Source organism: Paramacrobiotus metropolitanus, unplaced genomic scaffold, assembly GCF_019649055.1.
Source record: "Paramacrobiotus metropolitanus isolate TYO unplaced genomic scaffold, Prichtersi_v1.0 Parri_scaffold0000001, whole genome shotgun sequence".
In the NCBI taxonomy this organism is placed as follows: domain Eukaryota; kingdom Metazoa; phylum Tardigrada; class Eutardigrada; order Parachela; family Macrobiotidae; genus Paramacrobiotus; species Paramacrobiotus metropolitanus.
In genome coordinates, this window is record NW_026570221.1 from 1,114,079 (window position 1) to 1,132,400 (window position 18,322).

Below are 18,322 nucleotides of genomic sequence, written 5' to 3' on the forward strand. Positions count from 1 at the left end.
ACCTTTCTCAGTTTTCTGCTCAATATGCAGGACGTAGAAACCACAAAATTAATAACCATTATAGTACTATTAGGAAAGGACAGTTTAGTGTTTAAACAATATCAAAATTCGCTGAGCTATACCGCTTCGTCGGCTACTGCTCTACGCCCATGCAAATGCTCTACGGGTAGGCATCGGGAAGACGGGGAACAGGGAGAGATGTCTCTGAAAAGTATCGACTAACGCCAGAACAGTGTCAGTAAGAAATATTTTGCTCGAACGTACATAGTTATGGCTAGATAAAGGTAGAATACAGTTACCAGAATATAACAGAAGTACAGACTGTTAAGAGTCGAACATATTATGGACAAAAACACACTTTATAGCTCTTGTCGGATTCTGAGATTGGCATTATGTCCTGACGCCTACGGACTTTATCAAACTGGCTCTTCGTGGAATTACACAGCGAAAAATGTTTTTAAGATTAGTGTGACGGACGATCCACCGTGGAGTTTCGAGAGTCCGCCTGGTTCAGGATGCTTTTGCGGGATTTCCATAACATTACTTGCTTTGATTGGTCAAAAACTGAATCTGAGGTATCTAAGTAATCAGTAACAGTACGTCTTAATTGCAACTGTTTCTTCCAGTTAGCTGGTTACCGTCACCAGTCCGATTTGCGTGAATTTCAGCCCAAGCTGCAATTTTGAGTTCATATTGAAAAAATAGTAATGCGATTGTGCACTTCAGATTTGTATGTATTGTGTACAGTTCATTTCAAAATTTTGACTCAATAGGAGAAACAAGGAATGTGGCTCGTACACAGCCTTACAGAGATGAGAATGTTTCGGCTATGAACATTCACATACGAGTTCATCCACAGCAAGTATAGTGCGCATTCAACCACGCTCACTATGTATAAATTTTTCCTCAAACTTAGTAAGTTTGAGGAAAAGTTTACCAATTGGGCTGTATATCTGACAGATCTGTTTATTCTGTTGTGATTTGCAAACGCTGTCTATTCTGTCGCAGGTATTCTATGCATATCGAAGACGTGATCACCTCCAGATTTACAACTCCGGACGGCGTCGTATACACCGGCGCACCAGCTGAACTGCTGCTCGGATATGTTAACATGAGCATCCGAGCATACTCCGTAACCGTCACACGCCGCAACCATTTCGCCATGGTCCCCACTTATTTACTACGCAGTTACAAAGTTGCCGTTCACGAGCGCCGCCTGGTTGATTCGGCGATGGTCGCGGACTCCATAATCTATGCGTTTTTCTACGCCCCAATGCTGGTCGTATGGACTGCCATCGTCAGTGCAGGACTGTGCGTTGTTTGTGTGCTAATATTCGTGCGCTACACATTGGACAAAAACAGCATCCGCAAGGCTAATCGTTTGCACCCGGCGAAGCCAGCAAGAACAGCGGATTCTTTCGCTAGCGTATTTATGCGAAACAGTTACAATGTTTTTGCCAGCCTTATGAGTCAAGGTAAAGGTCATCGTACTCAGCTACGGAATTGTAGGAAAAGACATTTAAATGACTGCTTTTAGATAACATCGAAAGACCTCTGAGGTTCCTTGGAGCCCAGGTAGTAGTGGTGATATGGTTGATCTGCACATATTACGCTGCTACGCTGGTGACGACAAATGTCACGTCGAGCTTGTCAACATCGTATTTGACACCTCCGTTTCATACCATGCCGGGATTTGTGCAGTCCGAATTTTATCCGCTGCTGACAACGGGAAGTTCAGAAGCGGAATTCATGGTAGGGAGCTGAATGCTCACCTCCGGCTACCAATAATATCGTTTTATAAAACGGCTGGGTTGCAGAATAGTCCCGCCCTGAAACCGCTGCTCGAAAGAATGCGGAAGTCAGATTACGGACAACCATTTGAACGGCGTATGGAAACGGCTGCCGCTCTGTCTAGAACGGAGAAGCTAGCCGTTTTCAGCAATGACGAAAAACCCTTGTTTCAGAAGATGGGTTTCGTCGTGGCCGTCGAGTCGGCATACGATCGCTTTGTTTCTACGTTCCAGCTGCCACTTGGCTCTCCGATGGACACAAAGCTGACAAACGTGTAAGACTCTTAAAACTGCATGCTTAACAGCATACGTCAAAGTTAGGCAAGTTTTCAGAATTCAGCGGATGGCCAAAACAGGAACTGTGCAGCGCTTAGCTCGGCTGCACAAGGAGATTTTGTATTTTGCGCACGGCGTGCCGTTTGCTCCGGGTTCCCAACCTCATACGAAAGGGAACTCAGCAATGCAAATGGATTCCTTAATCTCGGTGTGCTACATAATGGCCGGGATGTTGTGTCTCGCCTTTGTCTTGTTTCTGCTAGAACTGAAGTACGAAGCTAAACAATCCCGCTACAAAAAATTGCAGCAACAATGACCTTTTGTTGCATTACCTGAACGGCTAAAGTTGTAAAGCCATACTGGACAAAAAATTGACTAAAATTGTAAATTGTTATCGACTGCTGGTTTTGCGGAAGAAAGCTAAAATTCCTGGTATGTTTCCGGTCATTCAGCTGCAGCTAGCTTCATCTAACCAAAACGGTCTGCTAATGTACTCTTGTATTGCGGCCCCGGTCCATGTTATACCGTATACCGTAGGATAACGCTCCAGACAGCGTCATAATGCGAAAGCTTATTCACAACGTTACTGAGTAATGCTTAACCGTTAAGAAAGAGAGAGAAAGGAGTTCAGTCGGTGACTTAACGTCAGCGTATTAAAGGTCGGTTCAGTACGTATGTTAAGTAATGACAAACCGAGTCAACGACACAAGAATTTAATGTTGTTATTATCTTATACGTGCGGCGTTATTGCACAATTAACGAAACGTTAATTTGAATCAAGGCTGCCTGAAAGCCTAAATCGTACCGTATTAACATCGTAACTCGTACATCTCAGTTTACGTACAAGGCACCTTCACAATATTGTGCAGCTGTCAGATTTTCTGTTGCTGAAGTATCCATTTCATTGCGTGTGATCTACATGTTATTTCAACCGCGTGCGTACCTGTTAATTCAACCACTTCCCAGTTCAGTATCCCAAACACTAGTAATGTTTAGGTTATTGCACGAGGGAAAAATACAGATTTTTTAGCTTACCCTTTTGGCTGTCCATATGCGCACACCAGATTAATGGACCGGCAAGTAATCTATCACGGCTGCCACGTTTTACAGTTAACTGTCTGCAACAGCGCATTCTTTGCCGATGACATGCAAATGTCATCGCGAAGTGATTATACCTTTGCAAGGGTATTTAACATCAGCGTGAAAGATGAACCGCCATGGAGTTTTGAAAGTCCGCCTGGTTCCGGATGTTTTTGCGGGATTTCTATCAGTCTGTTGGCGTTAATTGGAGAAAAGCTGGGACTTCGGTAAGAAAGTTGTTATTAAAGCACTACTTCATTTGTTGATTCGTTTATTTTAGCAGTGTAATCGAGTGATTATAACGTGTGCTGATTGTAATTTGTAAGCATAACGAGGGAAAAGCATATTGTGAAAAACCATCAAGCGGTTTTTATCGTAATGTAAAAAATACTGACTATGGAATTGTGATTACGTTTAACTAGAATTTTCCTGCGCATCGAAAACGCCGATTCCCCAAACATCACCTTGGCCGACGGTCGAGAATATTACGGAGGTCTAGCAGAAATGCTACTGGGCTACGCGAATATGAGCATTCGTCCGTATTCAGTAACAACGGCACGCGAAAAGCATTTCAAGATGGCGTCCACCTATTTCATTCGGAGCTACAGTATTGCCGTACATGAACGATGGCAGAAGGAATCGGCTACTGTAGCCAATTCAATCATGTACGCACTGTTCTATGTCCCGTTGGCTGACCTTTGGCCGTTATTGCTACTGGCCGCAGTTTGCCTGCTGGGTGTGCTGACCTTCGTTAACTACGTAACAACTCAACAGTATCCAGACAAAAAAGCATTAATGCTGGGATTCAGCTGCCTGAGAATTGGGTATCTTGCTCTTACCAGCTTTTTTAGCCAAGGTATCCTTTTCACTATCCGTTATACAGTGCGTAGATTCATGTCTGCTTACCGTCGCCGCTATTTTTTGCAGATGACATTAAAAAGCCGCAACGCTTTACTGGAGCGCAGATCGCGGTGGTAGTATGGTTGCTGACGTCATACTGGAGCACAACTTTCATGTTGGCCCGTGTCAGCTCCAGTTTAACCGGATCGGTGCAGATGCCTCCTTTCCATAGTATGTCGGAGTTTGTTCAGTCGGAGTTTGATCCTCTGCTCCTGTCCGGGGCAAGCTCGGAAATTGAATTTATGGTATTGTGTTACCAGTGTAAAAGTGCATCAATAAAAGATGCGATGCATACGATAAAGTAAACAGTTTGCTCTGTTAAATGGAGTACGACATAATATACGGATCATGATGGCAATATGTATGTCGCATCCGCAAAACATCATAGTGAAACAGTATGCCGAAATCCCTCCTAATACAGTCAATACAACGCCCTACTTTAACAAGGAATTGCTCGCCACATGTCACTTAACACCTAGAACTTAATTTTAGGCACCATGATTGTAAGTTTTGGTTGCAATCTTGGTTGTCTTAGAATTTGTGACTGTTGAAAACATTTTACGCTTTCCTGGTATTATTTAGAACAGCACCACCCTCAAACCGTTGATAGCCAGAATGCATCGTGGCGATACACGGCCCCCGTTCGATGCGCGTGTTCAAGCTGCAGCCGGTCTTTGCCGAAAAGACAAACTCGCAGTGTTCACTACCGATGAGAAGCCGATATTTCGCAAGATGCGCTTTATTCCCGCCGTGGACCCCGCGTATAATACATTTATTTCCGTTTATCAAATACCGCTGCAATCAGATGTGGATTTGAAAGTATCAGCGCTGTACGTTGGTTAACGTTGGTTAATCCCGCAGTTTCCGTAGGTGTCCCTTATCAATCTCACACATGCGTTAAACTTTCAGAATGAAGCGAATGTCGGAAACGGGAACCATGAGGCGTATCGCGAGCATCCACAACGACATACTGTACCGGGCCTACAGCATGTCAGATGTATTAAATACCAAGCCACAAGTGGTACGAAAAGGTGCCATACGAGCGGAAGCGCTTGTATCCATGCATTATGTAATCCTCGGATTTTTATCACTGGCTGGAGTGATCTTTGTAGCAGAAATTGTTATTGAAAAATGGCACACTGTAATAAAGGCTGGATAATCAGCCGTTGTTTAAACTTCTTAATGCCAGTTAACCGGTGTTTTGAAATGTTGCTTTTGAGCCTTTCAAACTAAAAGCAACTAGATTCAATCTGCACTGAAGAATAGTCTGATTCTATTTCTAACCTTTTTTTTGTTAAAAACATAAAGTGTTTTATACAAACAACAGCTAAAAGAGCTCAAGGCATGCGCAGCTTTAGCAAAACAGCTCCATTGTGGTGATTTGGATACAGCGGTAGTGATTACAGCGGTAATACTGTAACATTTTGCTGATGGACATTTGTTTTCTCTGATAAAGCAATTAGCAGTCGAGTGAGTCGCAGCAATAATTACTTTGGCAGTACGTATTCTGCCATTGGAAATACCGATTAGCGCAATTAAGTAGTTAGTATTGCAGCCAATTAAGCGGACGCTGATTACTTACCGCGAATATATTGCCTGCCTTGCCTGCGGCATTGTATAGTATAAAATCACGAAGCAGAGATCGCAGGTATCATTAGGTATCTTCCTATGTACACTACTGTTGAGACATTTTTGCCGAAGCACTTTCGACATTACCCAGTGCAGCAGTATTATGAGCCCAAAAGCAGCCAAAGCGGACGATGACGACTGTTCCTTTTTCTGTGATAGACTTTTTCACATTTATTTGTGAGGTATTGTTATCAACAAAGAATGCCGTTTCCAGCGAATCTAGCGTACCAGTGCAAGCTATGAGTCGTCTATGCGCTACCAATGAAAGTGAACTGGTGGTGAGATTCCAGAACAGTTGCTCGTTTCTACAGAGCACCGACAGTTTACTAGGCGCTCTGGAAAAGCCGTGTGCGCTGTCAGCTGTGGACTCTTTGGCGGCGCAGTTTTGTCGCTGGTGGCAGAATGCCGAATATCCCAACGTGGCGATGTATCAAGCGTTCTGCCCCAATTTTCCTGCTATTAATTTCGACAATGCACATGGAATGCCAAGAGAGGTATTTAACCGGTGCGAGAGTTTACCGTTAAATTTGCATCACATCGACAAAAATAATTATTATCGACAGGCGCTTTTGTTAGGTAGCCTATCTCTATCTTTGTAAATGGGACAAATATACCAAGGAATATTCCCCACGCATATTCGAAGGCGCTGACTGCGACGCAAACAGCTCTAGCAATTTCTTTGTCACCCGACTGCGTCCAGCCGTTAACAACTGCCATAAACTAGAAGCGCTGATTGCATTGTATAATCAGACAAACCGAGCCTGCTCAAATTATGATGGACGCAACGGAACTCCGAGTAAAAGAAAAGTATGTGGATGGTGGAATAATCAAGAGGGGAAACTGCAAGAAATCATGCGCATTGTGAATGTGGCATTCTGCAAACCCTCCTTGTATCTTGACCGTTGTGGGACCAATGTCTCCCGGACATGGTTTTTCCATGCCGGTAGTGTGCTGTCGAAAACATCAACGCGACTGGTTTATATTATTGCATTTCCTCCGCTACTGGCCATTTCCACTGTTGGCAACGTCATCAGCGCAGTTGTCTTTGCGTCAGCGAAGAGCAGGAAGAGTGCCGTCACGTATTTGTTGGTTATCTGCATTTGCGACTTGCTGTTCATGTAAGAATGTACTGTAACTTCATTTTGAAAGCCATCAGACGTTAGTTCGCTTCAGTTCTCAAAAGTTTTTGAAAGTTTTTATCCTGATCTGGTTCGTTTGCAAATATTCTAATAAACTGATTTTAGGTGGTTCCAAATACCTCGATACATAGTTACGGTCAAGCCCGCAATTTTAAGCGGAAACAGGATCTACAACAGCATCAGTGGAGTTATAGCGTTTGCCGTGCAAACCTCAAAGGATATTTCCGATTGGTACGGAGTTAAATCGTGGGCCTCAATTCATTTCGTTTGGTTATTATTTTAGATTATTACGGTGAGCCAGCGAAATGTTTATTTTCTACTGTCTCAGGTCATTGCTGGTGTTCACTGTTGAGCGTTCAATGTCCATATGCAGACCGCTGCAGAATCGTCGTCAAGCGACTGCACGCGCAGCCTGGATTATTGTCGGCGTGGAGGCCGTTGTCGTAATCGGCATCAATGTAGTTGAACCAGTAGCAGCGCTTTATCAGTACTCCCGAGTTGAAACCCGGATCTTCGAGCTAATGTACCGAGATGTCCCGTCTTTCGACTCTGCCTATCCTCAGTGGATAAGGAATTGGGCTTACCTGCAGCTTTTGTACCGGGTACGTTGACACAAATAGTGTTCTTGTACGTTGTACTCGTACATTGTGTGTATATGCAGCTGGCGCTTCACTCATTTAATATTTTTAATCGCCTGTTTGACGTTTATCCGGATGCACAGACACCTTCAAGTAGTAGCTCCGGTAGTAAAATCTGATAGTGACAGCATACCGTTACATATATATTTTTTTGCAGAATATAAAAATCGCCCTCATCTTTGTAATTCTACTGATAGGCGATATACTCGTGGTTATTATTACACGGAAGCGCAAACGATCCCTGAAAGCCAACACGCACAAAAGCGGTACGAGTGAGCTGAATGTGGTGACCATCTTATCGGCCACGACGTACCTGTTGACACAGTCAGTCACACTTATCAACGAACTGCTGGCGGTGACATACGTGGCGTGTCTTCTCCAGGAAGTATACTCCTATGCCGTGTACTGGGACGTCTTTTCCGTACAGAACGCCTTGTCAGATATTAACCATTCCTGTAATATTCTGTTTTATTCTGTTTCTGCCAACTATCGTTCCGCCGTTGGCAACCTTTTCAACGCTATCAAAACTTGTAACTGCACTCATGTTTCGGCGCGGATGAAATCGATCAAACTGTTCAGCAGTCGGATCCTCGAAAAAATACCGGTCAACAACATCTAAGGCTCCCACTGCGCGTAGTGATAAAACTGATGAAACTGTGCACGGTACGTGGCATTTGAGCCCAGATCCTATGGTTCTGGTATCACGGCTAACTTTGTTGATTTTTGTCTCGCTTTCAGAGCAAGCTAGGACTGAACGAAATGGAGCGGTACAAAGCAATGCAAATCCATGTCATCAGAATAGCGGTGAGGCTGAGCTACAAATAAACCGGAGACCAATAGGCAACACTTTTCTCTAGGTTCCTGAATTTTGACAACAATTTCTGATTTTCCTGTCAGCTGTCTGTATGTTTATAGAGAATGTGCTCACTTATTAGTCTTTTAAACATCAGATGATCTTCAAATTGGTTTTACTGGCTGATGCGGAAGAATATGTACTAGCGCACGTGCGCGCCAAAGCAGAATGCAGCTGGAAAATGGCAACATTTGTAACGCTGTCTTATTTTCGGTTTACTGGAAATACGTACATCACTGTGTGATATTTTTCTCTACGAATCTTTCAGCTGCATGACGAAGTGTTGACACTACAGCTCGATCTACATTCTACAGCACCACAGCTGACAATTAGATGCAACAAAATGGTTCTGTATATTCTTTCCGAAAAATGGACGAGACGATGCAGATAACACTAAATCCATCGAGGCACTGATATACGTACCCTTGAGTTCCTTACGCCAATTTTTTAATAATAGTAAGGTGGCGCTTTTTGCGCGCATCATTCAGGGGTCTTAATTTTAAGGACGCGTGTTATTTTTCTTGAACGAAAAAGAATGCCGACAGTCTGATCAACATCTTGCTATTACAGTGAACAAAGGTGGCAGCTCCGATAAATTTCGGTTATTTTTGCGTTTGATGTTTACATACTTCGTACCCATAATGTCACTTGAATTCTTTGTGTACCTTGTGGCCTCATGACATTTGCATCCATATGGTGTACCGAAGCTGTACTGTATGTAAATTTACAATGTACAAACAATGGGAACTTTGCATAACAATCTGAAACCCAGCTTTACGAGTATGCATGAACAGACGCTCTGCGAAGAGCAGTTATTGGAATACAACTATTTGTCCGGCAACATTGTTGAGCGATCTCTAAATAAATGGATAGACGCATTCAGTACCGTGACTGTATAAATTTGAAACTGATCATGTGCAACAACAGAACGGCATCGGACTATGGACAAGAATTACTGCCACTTTCTTTTGCTAATTATTCCCGTATGGGTTTTTTCACGGTAAATGTGAAGGATGAACCGCCATGGAGCTTCGAAAGCCCTCCCGGCTCTGGATGTTTCTGTGGGATCTCCATTAGCTTGCTAGCAATAGTTGCTGGAAAACTGGGAATAAAGTAAGAAATCTTGGCACTCTACCAGTTGATGCATGTCAGTTAACTGTATTACGAATGTGCAGAATAATGCGAAAAGTTTCATGTGTCGCTTTATTGTCTGCTTTAGACTTTTCCTGCGCGCAGAAGATCCGGACTTTCCAAAATTTCGTACACGGGATGATACTGAATACACCGGTGGACTTGCTGAGATGCTGCTAGGACAAGCTAACATGAGTATGCGCGCGTACTCGGTGACGACGTCCCGTAAAAGCCATTTCAAGATGGTGTCGACGTATTTAGTGAGAACATACAGTGCAGCTGTGCACCAGCACTGGCTAAGAGAATCCGGTGTGGTAACTAATTCTATCGTCTACGGGCTTTTCTACACACCGATGACCTATCTGTGGCCGATTGTGCTAATGGCGACTGCATGTCTTGTCTGCGTGCTATTCGGCCTTCGTTATATTGTAAGATCTCCAACAAAACTCAAGAAAGGTCATCGGTTTATGGGCTCCGCTGCGTTGATAAAAGATATCGGGTACTCTTCTTTGCGGATTGGTTATGTGGCATTCGCGAGTTTTTTTGGACAAGGTAGGTTTGTTTTTTTTGTTGTCGCCGTTTGAGTACAATGCAGTTTGATATAGATGATGTAAAAAAACCTCAGCGTTTTGCGGGAGCCCAAGTGGGTGTGTTGGTGTGGCTGATGTCTTCATATTTCGCTACGACCTTAATGTACACTCATGTCAGTTCAACACTAACTGGTTCCTCCCTGATGCCGCCGTTTCGAACCATGGCGGAGTTTGTTCAGTCCGATTTTTCTCCTTTGCTCATGTCCTCGGGGAATTCCGAAATAGAATTTATGGTATTACATCACCGCTGTGTGGACTATTGTAGCCATTACTTGTTCTAACAGCATCAGTTTTTTTTGTCCTGTAGAATACGAGCGCCCTTAGGCCCCTTCTGTTAAGGATTCGGAGAAGCGATTATACACCGCCGTTTGATACTCGCATCCAGCTTGCAGCGGAACTGTCACAAACACAAAAGCTGGCGGTTTTCATTACGGATGAAAAGCCGCTGTTTCAGAAAGCCGGCTTTATCAGAGCTGTGGATTCTGCTTATGACACATTCATATCAGTCTACCAAATGCCATTGGCATCGGAAACAGAGCCACAGATCTCACACGTGTACGCACCGGCATTTTGTTAACATGATCATTCAAGCAGGTGTTACGAATAGCATTCCTAACTTAATCAAATTTGTTATGTTATTAGAATGAAGTGGATGGCAGCAACCGGGACACTGAAAAGCGTCGCTATTCAGCATAAAGCCATGCTATATCGGGCACACGGTATCCCGTACACGGTTCCGGGCGATCAGACGATTCCTACACACGACGCGGCCATCCGAATGGAGGCTCTGGTTTCCATGTGCTTTATCGGGGTGTCTATTTTCTCCGCAGCCGGATTGTTATTTTTACTAGAAATTATCCTTGGTAGACGGAAGGCAGTGCGAGTGCACGTTCTCTCAGACGCACAAACATAAATCATATTAGGAAGCCAGTGCTACGGACGCGAAATAAGCGTTTACAACTAGCTAAATGGTAATTGTAGTGTCAGACCGTCTGCTGTAAGGGCTTGGTCACGACTTATTACCGATCTCTGTCAGTGGAACTTTATTCTAGGGTTACAATACACAATTTACACATCACAAAAGAATGCTTTTGTACATTCGGACTTGTTCATGCTAGCAATATTCAACGCATTCTAATCTGATGTGCCGCTAGGCAGACTAATGAATAAACAACCTTCCATTTTTATCATAAATTTTAATTCCCACTGGTTGATGCGCTTTGCAGTTTAGCACATGTAATCGCTTAAGGCGAGTTAAAAGTGCACTGAATAAACTACAACATTACACAAGTATTCTACCGTAATGTAAGAACTGCTACCTGTGTACAGTCTACAGGCTTGTTCCTGGCTAATATGAATAACGTACGAGTTCAAAATTAATGATTTACTTATAACAGATAGTGCATAATTTACGTACATATAGTTATACACTATGACCATACCGTTTACTCTGCTAGAATTTGTCCAGTTCTTGTGTGGTGCCTGGATATCAGTGAACAACACAATCGCCACTAGACAAAATTTAGAATTCGACAATCATTTCCGTGACTTGTGTCAAGACGATGCCCGAGAACTTACCAATAAGTTCCACGACAGCTGCCAGTTTCTGCAAAGTATGGATAGTTTTTTAATTGGCTTGGAGAAACCTTGTCAGTTCGCTTTCGATGATCCTTTGGCCGACAAAGTGTGTCGATTTTGGCAGAAATCGGAATACCCCGCTTATAATATGTACTGGACGTTTTGCCCGCATTTTCCTTTGCTTAGGTTTAATTATTCAAACGGAATTCCGAGAGAGGTTAGTTAACATCCATCCACTAAATCCTGGCATTTTCTTGTAAGGAGAGTGGTTTTACTCGCATAATTCTATCGCAGCAGAAGCGTATGGTAAACTGGTACGTGATTACCATAGTTGGGAACCTGGTGACATGCCAAGTTACTTATCATCAGATGTGTTATTGATATTATGTGAACTTTAACATCACAAATATAATAAACTCTTTATTGCGTATATTCAGAACATACTTTTAAGCACAGCTTTTTGAATTTTTTATGGCGGCAACAGGTGGGCTATTTATACCTGTGCAAGTGGAGTCATTATACGAAAGAATTATCACCGCGAATTTTCGAAGCTACTGACTGCGATGCAGAGACCACAACTAATTATTCCGTCAGTCGATTACACCCTGAAATAAACAGCTGTCCTGCTCTGGACGCCATAATTCAGTTAACTTTCCGCGGAAATGATGTCTGCGCTCAGCAATATACCCGTGATAGCGCAACCACTCCTGGACGAGTCTGTGGCTGGTGGAAGGATCAAGATGGAAAAATGCAGGAGATTGTCCGCAATCTCAATGTGGAGTTCTGCAACACCCCATCCGAGTTCATAGATCACTGCGGCACCAATACGTCGCGGATGTGGTTTTTTCACGCATCAAGCGCGCTGGCCAAGAGTCCCACTGCTGCTGCTTTCACGGTGACCTTTCCAGTTCTACTAGCCTTCGCCACCTTCGGAAATGTGTCAGCATGGTGATTTTCGCATCGGTTAAGGAGAAAAAGACAAGCGCTACGGTTTATTTGCTGGTGATCTGCATTGGCGATTTCTTGCACATGTAAAACTTGAAATTACGGTATCAGAATTCGAAAACAACGGCACCAGAGGAAATAGTGGGCTAAGGTGTCTGGTTTGTGTGTAGGTGGTTTCAAGTTCCTCGATACATTTCCATCGTCAATCGCCGAGTTCTCAAGGAAAACTTAACTTTTAACAGTCTTATCGGTTTCATAAATTTGATATTGCACGTCGCCAAGGATATATCCGACTGGTATTGGTGCTTTGTATATCCTTAAAAGTTATTATTTAAGACCTACTATATTCTTATCCCTTTGCTTGAAGGGCTCTTGTGATATTTTCCGTGGAACGCTCGGTGTCCATTCTTCGACCACTGCAAAATCGTGAGCATGGTCGCACCAGGACAGCGTGGATCGCGATGCTGGTGATACTAGTTGTGCTGCTCGCCATCAATGCAGTGGAACCCATCGCCTCACAGTACACCCTATCGCGAGCCGGAGTTAGAGTGTTTGAACTCATGTATCGAGATGTTCCGGCACTGGATGCAGCGTATCCTCAGTGGATTCGAAGATGGATGTTTGCTGCACTCATCTACCGGGTATACACAAAATTTAATCACAACCGTAAGCAAAGTCTCAACTTCATTGTAGTAATTCGTGCTGTTTTTAGACCGTGAAAATTGTCGCCGTCTTTGTCATCCTCTTCGTAGCCGACTCTGTTGTCATTATCACAGTGATCAAGCGACAGCATGCGTTTAAAGCGCACTCTCGTAAAGGTCGCATTGGTGGCATGAATCTGATGATCATCTTCTCGGCCACATCGTACCTGTTGACGCAGGTCGTAATGCTGGTGAATGAGTTGCTGGTTATGTCGTATGTCGCTTGCATTATACACACGGACCAATACTCGTATCGGATCTACTGGAATGTGTATCCTGTTCAGAACGCTTTAGCGGATGTTAACCATTCTGTCAACTTCCTCTTCTATTCCTATTCCAAATCCTACCGCGAAGGAGCTAACACACTACTGGGTTTTGTAAAAGCTGCAAATGGATAAGCAGTGTTCACCTTTTCTGTACTCACAACCTGATAAAATTCCGTATGAAAAGGAGCAAAAGGAGTCAAAGACTGTCGATCGGAATGGAGCAAAGCATCGCAAAGGGCAAGCAGATGCAATCATCGTTAATGAGTATTTTCTGTATTTGTGGTGTCGTTGCAATAGCTATACAGCCTATACTATTATGGTTTCGTATCGCACGTGTATTTGTTTTTAGGTCTTAACATGTCGGTGTCAGAGCAGCACAGGAAACCGTTGCAGGCTGCGGATGACGACATGGAGCTTATGGTATTCCCTGGTTTTCCGTCCGCAAATGAAGCCGTTGACATGCCGACAAACATTAATGCCAATGAAATACGAAATACCGACCATAATAACATTACGAGGCTGCGGAGAGTAAGCGCCCCTACTGCCACATTTAGCGAAGCAGCTCCACCACGGATAAGGCCACGCACAGCGAGTACTGTTACTAGAACACGGCAACAGTCAAGCTGATCTCCATAGATTCTCAAAAAGAGTTCTGAGATAAATCGGATTGAAACTTTGCAACACACTCCTTGTCACTGTGAATTTCATCATTTAAAAAATTTACAAAGGTCGTTGCGGTGTCTAAGCTGAATAGTTGATTCAAAGACTAGACCGTCTAGGCATGGTATAGAATTCAGTTTGTGGTAAGAATTTTCAGATGTAATTGTGTGGCCTGCAACGATACGTATTGCAACTCTGTAAAGTATTGCGGGCGTTCTTCAGATTATTGTTTTGTGAGAACACTGCAAAAAAATTTGCGATTTTCAATCTACAAGTGGTTTATAGCTGACTTCTGTAATAAAAGGCGAAGGTTTGAAACAGGCTTAGGATTACAGGCTAAATCCCTTGGATTATTATTTAACGAAAATTATCCGTGAAACATCTGCCGCAAGGATTTGTTAACTGAGTTACGGTGTATCCAGAAATTCCAGAACAACTCGGGCGTGCAGTGTGTGGTACAGACTGTAGTTGTGAACATTAATTTCCAGTTCAGATATTACCAACCACAGTCAATAACGTTTTATTATACGGTCCCAGTAAAATTACGAAAGACAAACTCGAACAGACTCTCTTAACTGTTCGACTGAAATGTCGTGCGGCAAAAGATGAAACATTTTTTAAAAATGCGGTATGCCTTGGGCAAGATCATGATTCAACAGTCTTGCATTCATTCCCACCCATTTAAAAATTTCCACTGGTTGGAGCATTTTGCGGTTTGGCCACGTAATCGCTTTGGGCAAATTAGAACTACGCTGAACAAACTACAACTTAGCACAATTTCACGAGTATTTTATCGTAGTGCCAAACTGTCAGTGTACCACATGCATGCATCAAGCTGGTTGCACGCTTTATGCGCGGCCTTTGCAAATAAAATGCAGATTGAGCATAGTTCACATACTCTACTACTTATACTCCGTTATCAAAAATGACCATCCCATTTACTCTGCTAGAATTAATTCAGTTCTTGTGCGGTGCGTGGATATCAACGAACAGCACACTCCCCGTTGGACAAAATCTAAACTTTGACTTTCATTTCCGTGGATTATGCAAAGACGATGCACAACTTACCAACAAATTCCACGGCAGCTGCCATTTTCTGCAGAGCATGGACAGTTTTTTAAGCGGTTTGGAAAAACCTTGTGCAGTGGCATATGATGATCCTTTGGCCGACAAAGTGTGCCGGTTTTGGCAGCAGTCAGCATACCCTGTTTATAACATGTACAGAACGTTTTGTCCGGACTTTCCTTCGCTCAATTTCAATCATTCGAATGGAGTTCCAAAAGAGGTACGTCAATATTCGTGACTCTACTCCACGAATTTGAATTTTTTATGATAGGTAATTAATCGCCAAATTTTGCATAAAGCAATACATCGCCGAGCAGATGTGTGTATTATACTTTAAGTACTCGAGCACGCACGAGTACGCATGTTGTACAGAATAAATTATTGGAAACTTGGTGGCAGCATTTGCACTAGTCACCAGATTGTTAAGGGTCTTCCCGGTTTAATCATAACTGTCATATTGACGACTTGTAAAAATAATACTTAGGTGTCTCAAAGGTGCGCTTTTATGTACTGTACCAGAGAATCAGCTTTCGATCAATCTATCTTAACCTCGGTGTTAATTCGGTTTGGGTAGGTGGTTTATTTGTACTTATGCAAATGGAGTCAGTATACGAAAGAATTATCTCCACGAACTTTTGAAGCTACGGACTGTGATGCCGACCCTACATCCGATCATTTTGTCAGTCGATTACGTCCTGAAATAAACAACTGCCCTCCATTAGACGCAATCATTCAGTTAACTTCCCGTGGAAATGAGGTTTGCGCTCAGCACAATGCGGGCGATAGCGTAACCCTCGCTGGACGCGTCTGTGGCTGGTGGAACGATCAAGACGGAAAGATGCAGGAGATTGTCCGCCATCTTAATGTGGAGTTCTGTCATACCCCCTCCGAGTTTGTCGACTACTGCCGGGGCAATACTTCACGGATATGGTTTTTTCATGCATCAAGCGCACTGGCGAAAAGCACTACCGCTGCAGTACTTACGGTGACCTTTCCAGTGCTGTTAGCCTTCGCTACCATTGGAAATGTTATCAGTATAATGGTCTTCGCATCGGTTAAGGAGAAGAAGAGAGCTACGGTTTATCTGTTGGTTATCTGCGTCGGCGACATCTTGCACATGTAAGCTTACAATTGGTAGAGTTGTTAACCTGCAAAGACACCATCAAAAAATAAGAAGCGTGAAAGCCGAAAGGGTGTCTTTTTTTAGGTGGTTCCAAATTCCTCGATACATTTCCATCGTCAATCGTCTGATTCTCAAGGAACACGTTACTTATGATCGTCTTATCGGTTTTGTAAACTTGGTACTGCACGTCGCTAAGGATATGTCCGACTGGTATGTCGTCCGCTTGATCGCTTCTAAGAAATACCTTCAATACCGCATGTTATTTCTTAACAGGGCGCTCTTGATATTTTCCGTGGAACGTTCCATGTCCATTCTTCGACCACTGCAGAATCGAGAGCGTGGTCGAACCAAGCCAGCGTGGATTACGATGCTGGTGATACTGGTTGTGTTGATCGCCATCAACGCAGTTGATCCCGTTGCCTCACAGTTTATACTATCGCGATCTGGGGTTCGAGTATACGAACTCATGTACCGAGATGTTCCGGCGTTCGATGCCGCATATCCGCTGTGGATTCAGCACTGGATGTTTGCTGCAGTTATTTACCGGGTACACACAAGCGAAAGCAGTGCCTCAGATTCACCATGGTATCTTGCTGGTTTTTTTGTAGACCCTGAAAATTGTGGCCATTTTTGTCATCCTACTTGCAGCGGACTCTTTTGTCATTATCACGGTAATCAAGCGGCAGCGCGCGTTGAAGGAACACTCTCGTAAAGGCCACATCGGCGGTACGAATACAATCATCATCTTCTCTACTACATTGTACCTTTTGACGCAAGTCGTGGCGCTGGTGAATGAGTTGCTGGTCGTGTCGTACATTACATGTTTATTGCATAAAGACCATTACTCTTACGAGACCTACTGGAATGTGTATCCGGTACAAAACGCCCTCTCGGACATAAACCATTCCTTGAATTTCCTCTTTTACGCCCGTTCCAAATCCTTTCGTGCAGGATTAATGATGCTGTTGGATCCTGTGAAAAAGTGTAATTCACAAGCAGTGTTCGTCAGTTTTTGAACCGCAGCTTATTGGCATCCCGAATAAAAAGGACAAAAAGAAGCCAAAGTTTGCCGCATAGAATGGAGAAAAAGACCGTAAATGGCAAGCATGCGTGATAACTGTAAACGTATCGATTTGTGGTTATGTATTAGAAGCTTAGAACAATTTAGCGAGTAGCGGGACAACTAGTTAAAAATATTCGAAATATTGAAGGAAAGCTGCTAAGGAGATGCTGTATTAATTTGCACTTAATCTGTGACTTCCCTTTCAGGTCCTAACAAGTCCATGGCAGAGCAGCGGCAACAACCGATTGTGGCTGTGGATGACGACATGGAGCTTATGATAATTCCTAACGTTCTGCCAAAAAACGAATCCGCGGACACCTTGGCGAACATTAATGTCGTTAGAGACGCCACGGATATACTCGTACTGAATGCTGATCACAGTATTAATCTACGGACAATGAGCGCTCCTAGTGCCGCATTTGCCAAAGAATCTCTCCCACGGAAAAGGTCACGTACAACGAGTTTTGGCACACTGACTCGACATCAGCCAAGCGGAATTCATTAATTCTCAACATCGAACGGTTACATCGAACGCAAACTTTGCAGTATTCTGATTTGTGAATTTCCTGTTGACAATCTGAGCAAACGCCACATGCAGTGTCTAAACTGGATTTGTACGCAGTAATGAAGACTTTGTATCGAATTCAGTTTACGGATGGGGACTTGCATTTACGATATTATAAGCGGTAACCGCCATCGTACAGATGCTTTGTAAACAGAAATTTATGCGAAGATTTGCATAGGATTGCAGACGAGAATAATTGGATCTACACATGCAGTTACATATTTCTTTTTGGTGTTACAACTATCAACCAAGTTTTTTTAAAATATTTCCATCTGATATTACGGTTCAATATTGCATGGCGGACAGCACACCATAAAATTAAGTAATGAT

The 18,322-nt window shown here is 43.3% G+C and overlaps 4 protein-coding genes across 5 annotated transcripts; all 4 read left to right on the top strand.

The window, feature by feature from the left end:
• The first annotated feature begins 5,790 nt into the window (after nt 1–5,790).
• On the top strand, nt 5,791–8,595 carry LOC129580851 (uncharacterized). Its single transcript, XM_055471566.1, has 6 exons — nt 5,791–6,169; nt 6,252–6,793; nt 6,920–7,045; nt 7,143–7,416; nt 7,610–8,115; nt 8,191–8,595. The coding sequence occupies exons 1-5, from the start codon at nt 5,807–5,809 to the stop codon at nt 8,069–8,071; spliced, it is 1,767 nt and encodes a 588-aa protein (XP_055327541.1). The 5' UTR covers nt 5,791–5,806; the 3' UTR covers nt 8,072–8,115; nt 8,191–8,595.
• A 1,430-nt stretch (nt 8,596–10,025) lies between these two features.
• Nucleotides 10,026–11,027, top strand: LOC129591329 (uncharacterized). Its single transcript, XM_055486990.1, has 4 exons — nt 10,026–10,259; nt 10,334–10,581; nt 10,669–10,889; nt 11,008–11,027. The coding sequence occupies exons 1-4, from the start codon at nt 10,026–10,028 to the stop codon at nt 11,025–11,027; spliced, it is 723 nt and encodes a 240-aa protein (XP_055342965.1).
• Nucleotides 11,028–11,396: 369 nt separating this feature from the next.
• Nucleotides 11,397–14,377, top strand: LOC129602732 (uncharacterized). Of its 2 annotated transcripts, XR_008692436.1 has the most exons (6): nt 11,397–11,821; nt 12,089–12,635; nt 12,720–12,845; nt 12,917–13,190; nt 13,262–13,780; nt 13,866–14,377. XR_008692436.1 is itself a non-coding variant. In XM_055501864.1 (5 exons), the coding sequence occupies exons 2-5, from the start codon at nt 12,550–12,552 to the stop codon at nt 13,646–13,648; spliced, it is 873 nt and encodes a 290-aa protein (XP_055357839.1). In that variant the 5' UTR covers nt 11,397–11,821; nt 12,089–12,549; the 3' UTR covers nt 13,649–14,377. The 2 variants fall into 2 exon arrangements, 1 of the variants encoding a protein (XP_055357839.1); XM_055501864.1 differs by having other exon boundaries at nt 13,262–14,377.
• A 748-nt stretch (nt 14,378–15,125) lies between these two features.
• Nucleotides 15,126–17,380, top strand: LOC129591423 (uncharacterized). The gene is made up of 5 exons (XM_055487101.1): nt 15,126–15,461; nt 15,816–16,360; nt 16,449–16,574; nt 16,638–16,911; nt 16,973–17,380. The coding sequence occupies exons 1-5, from the start codon at nt 15,282–15,284 to the stop codon at nt 17,378–17,380; spliced, it is 1,533 nt and encodes a 510-aa protein (XP_055343076.1). The 5' UTR covers nt 15,126–15,281.
• Nucleotides 17,381–18,322: the final 942 nt, after the last annotated feature.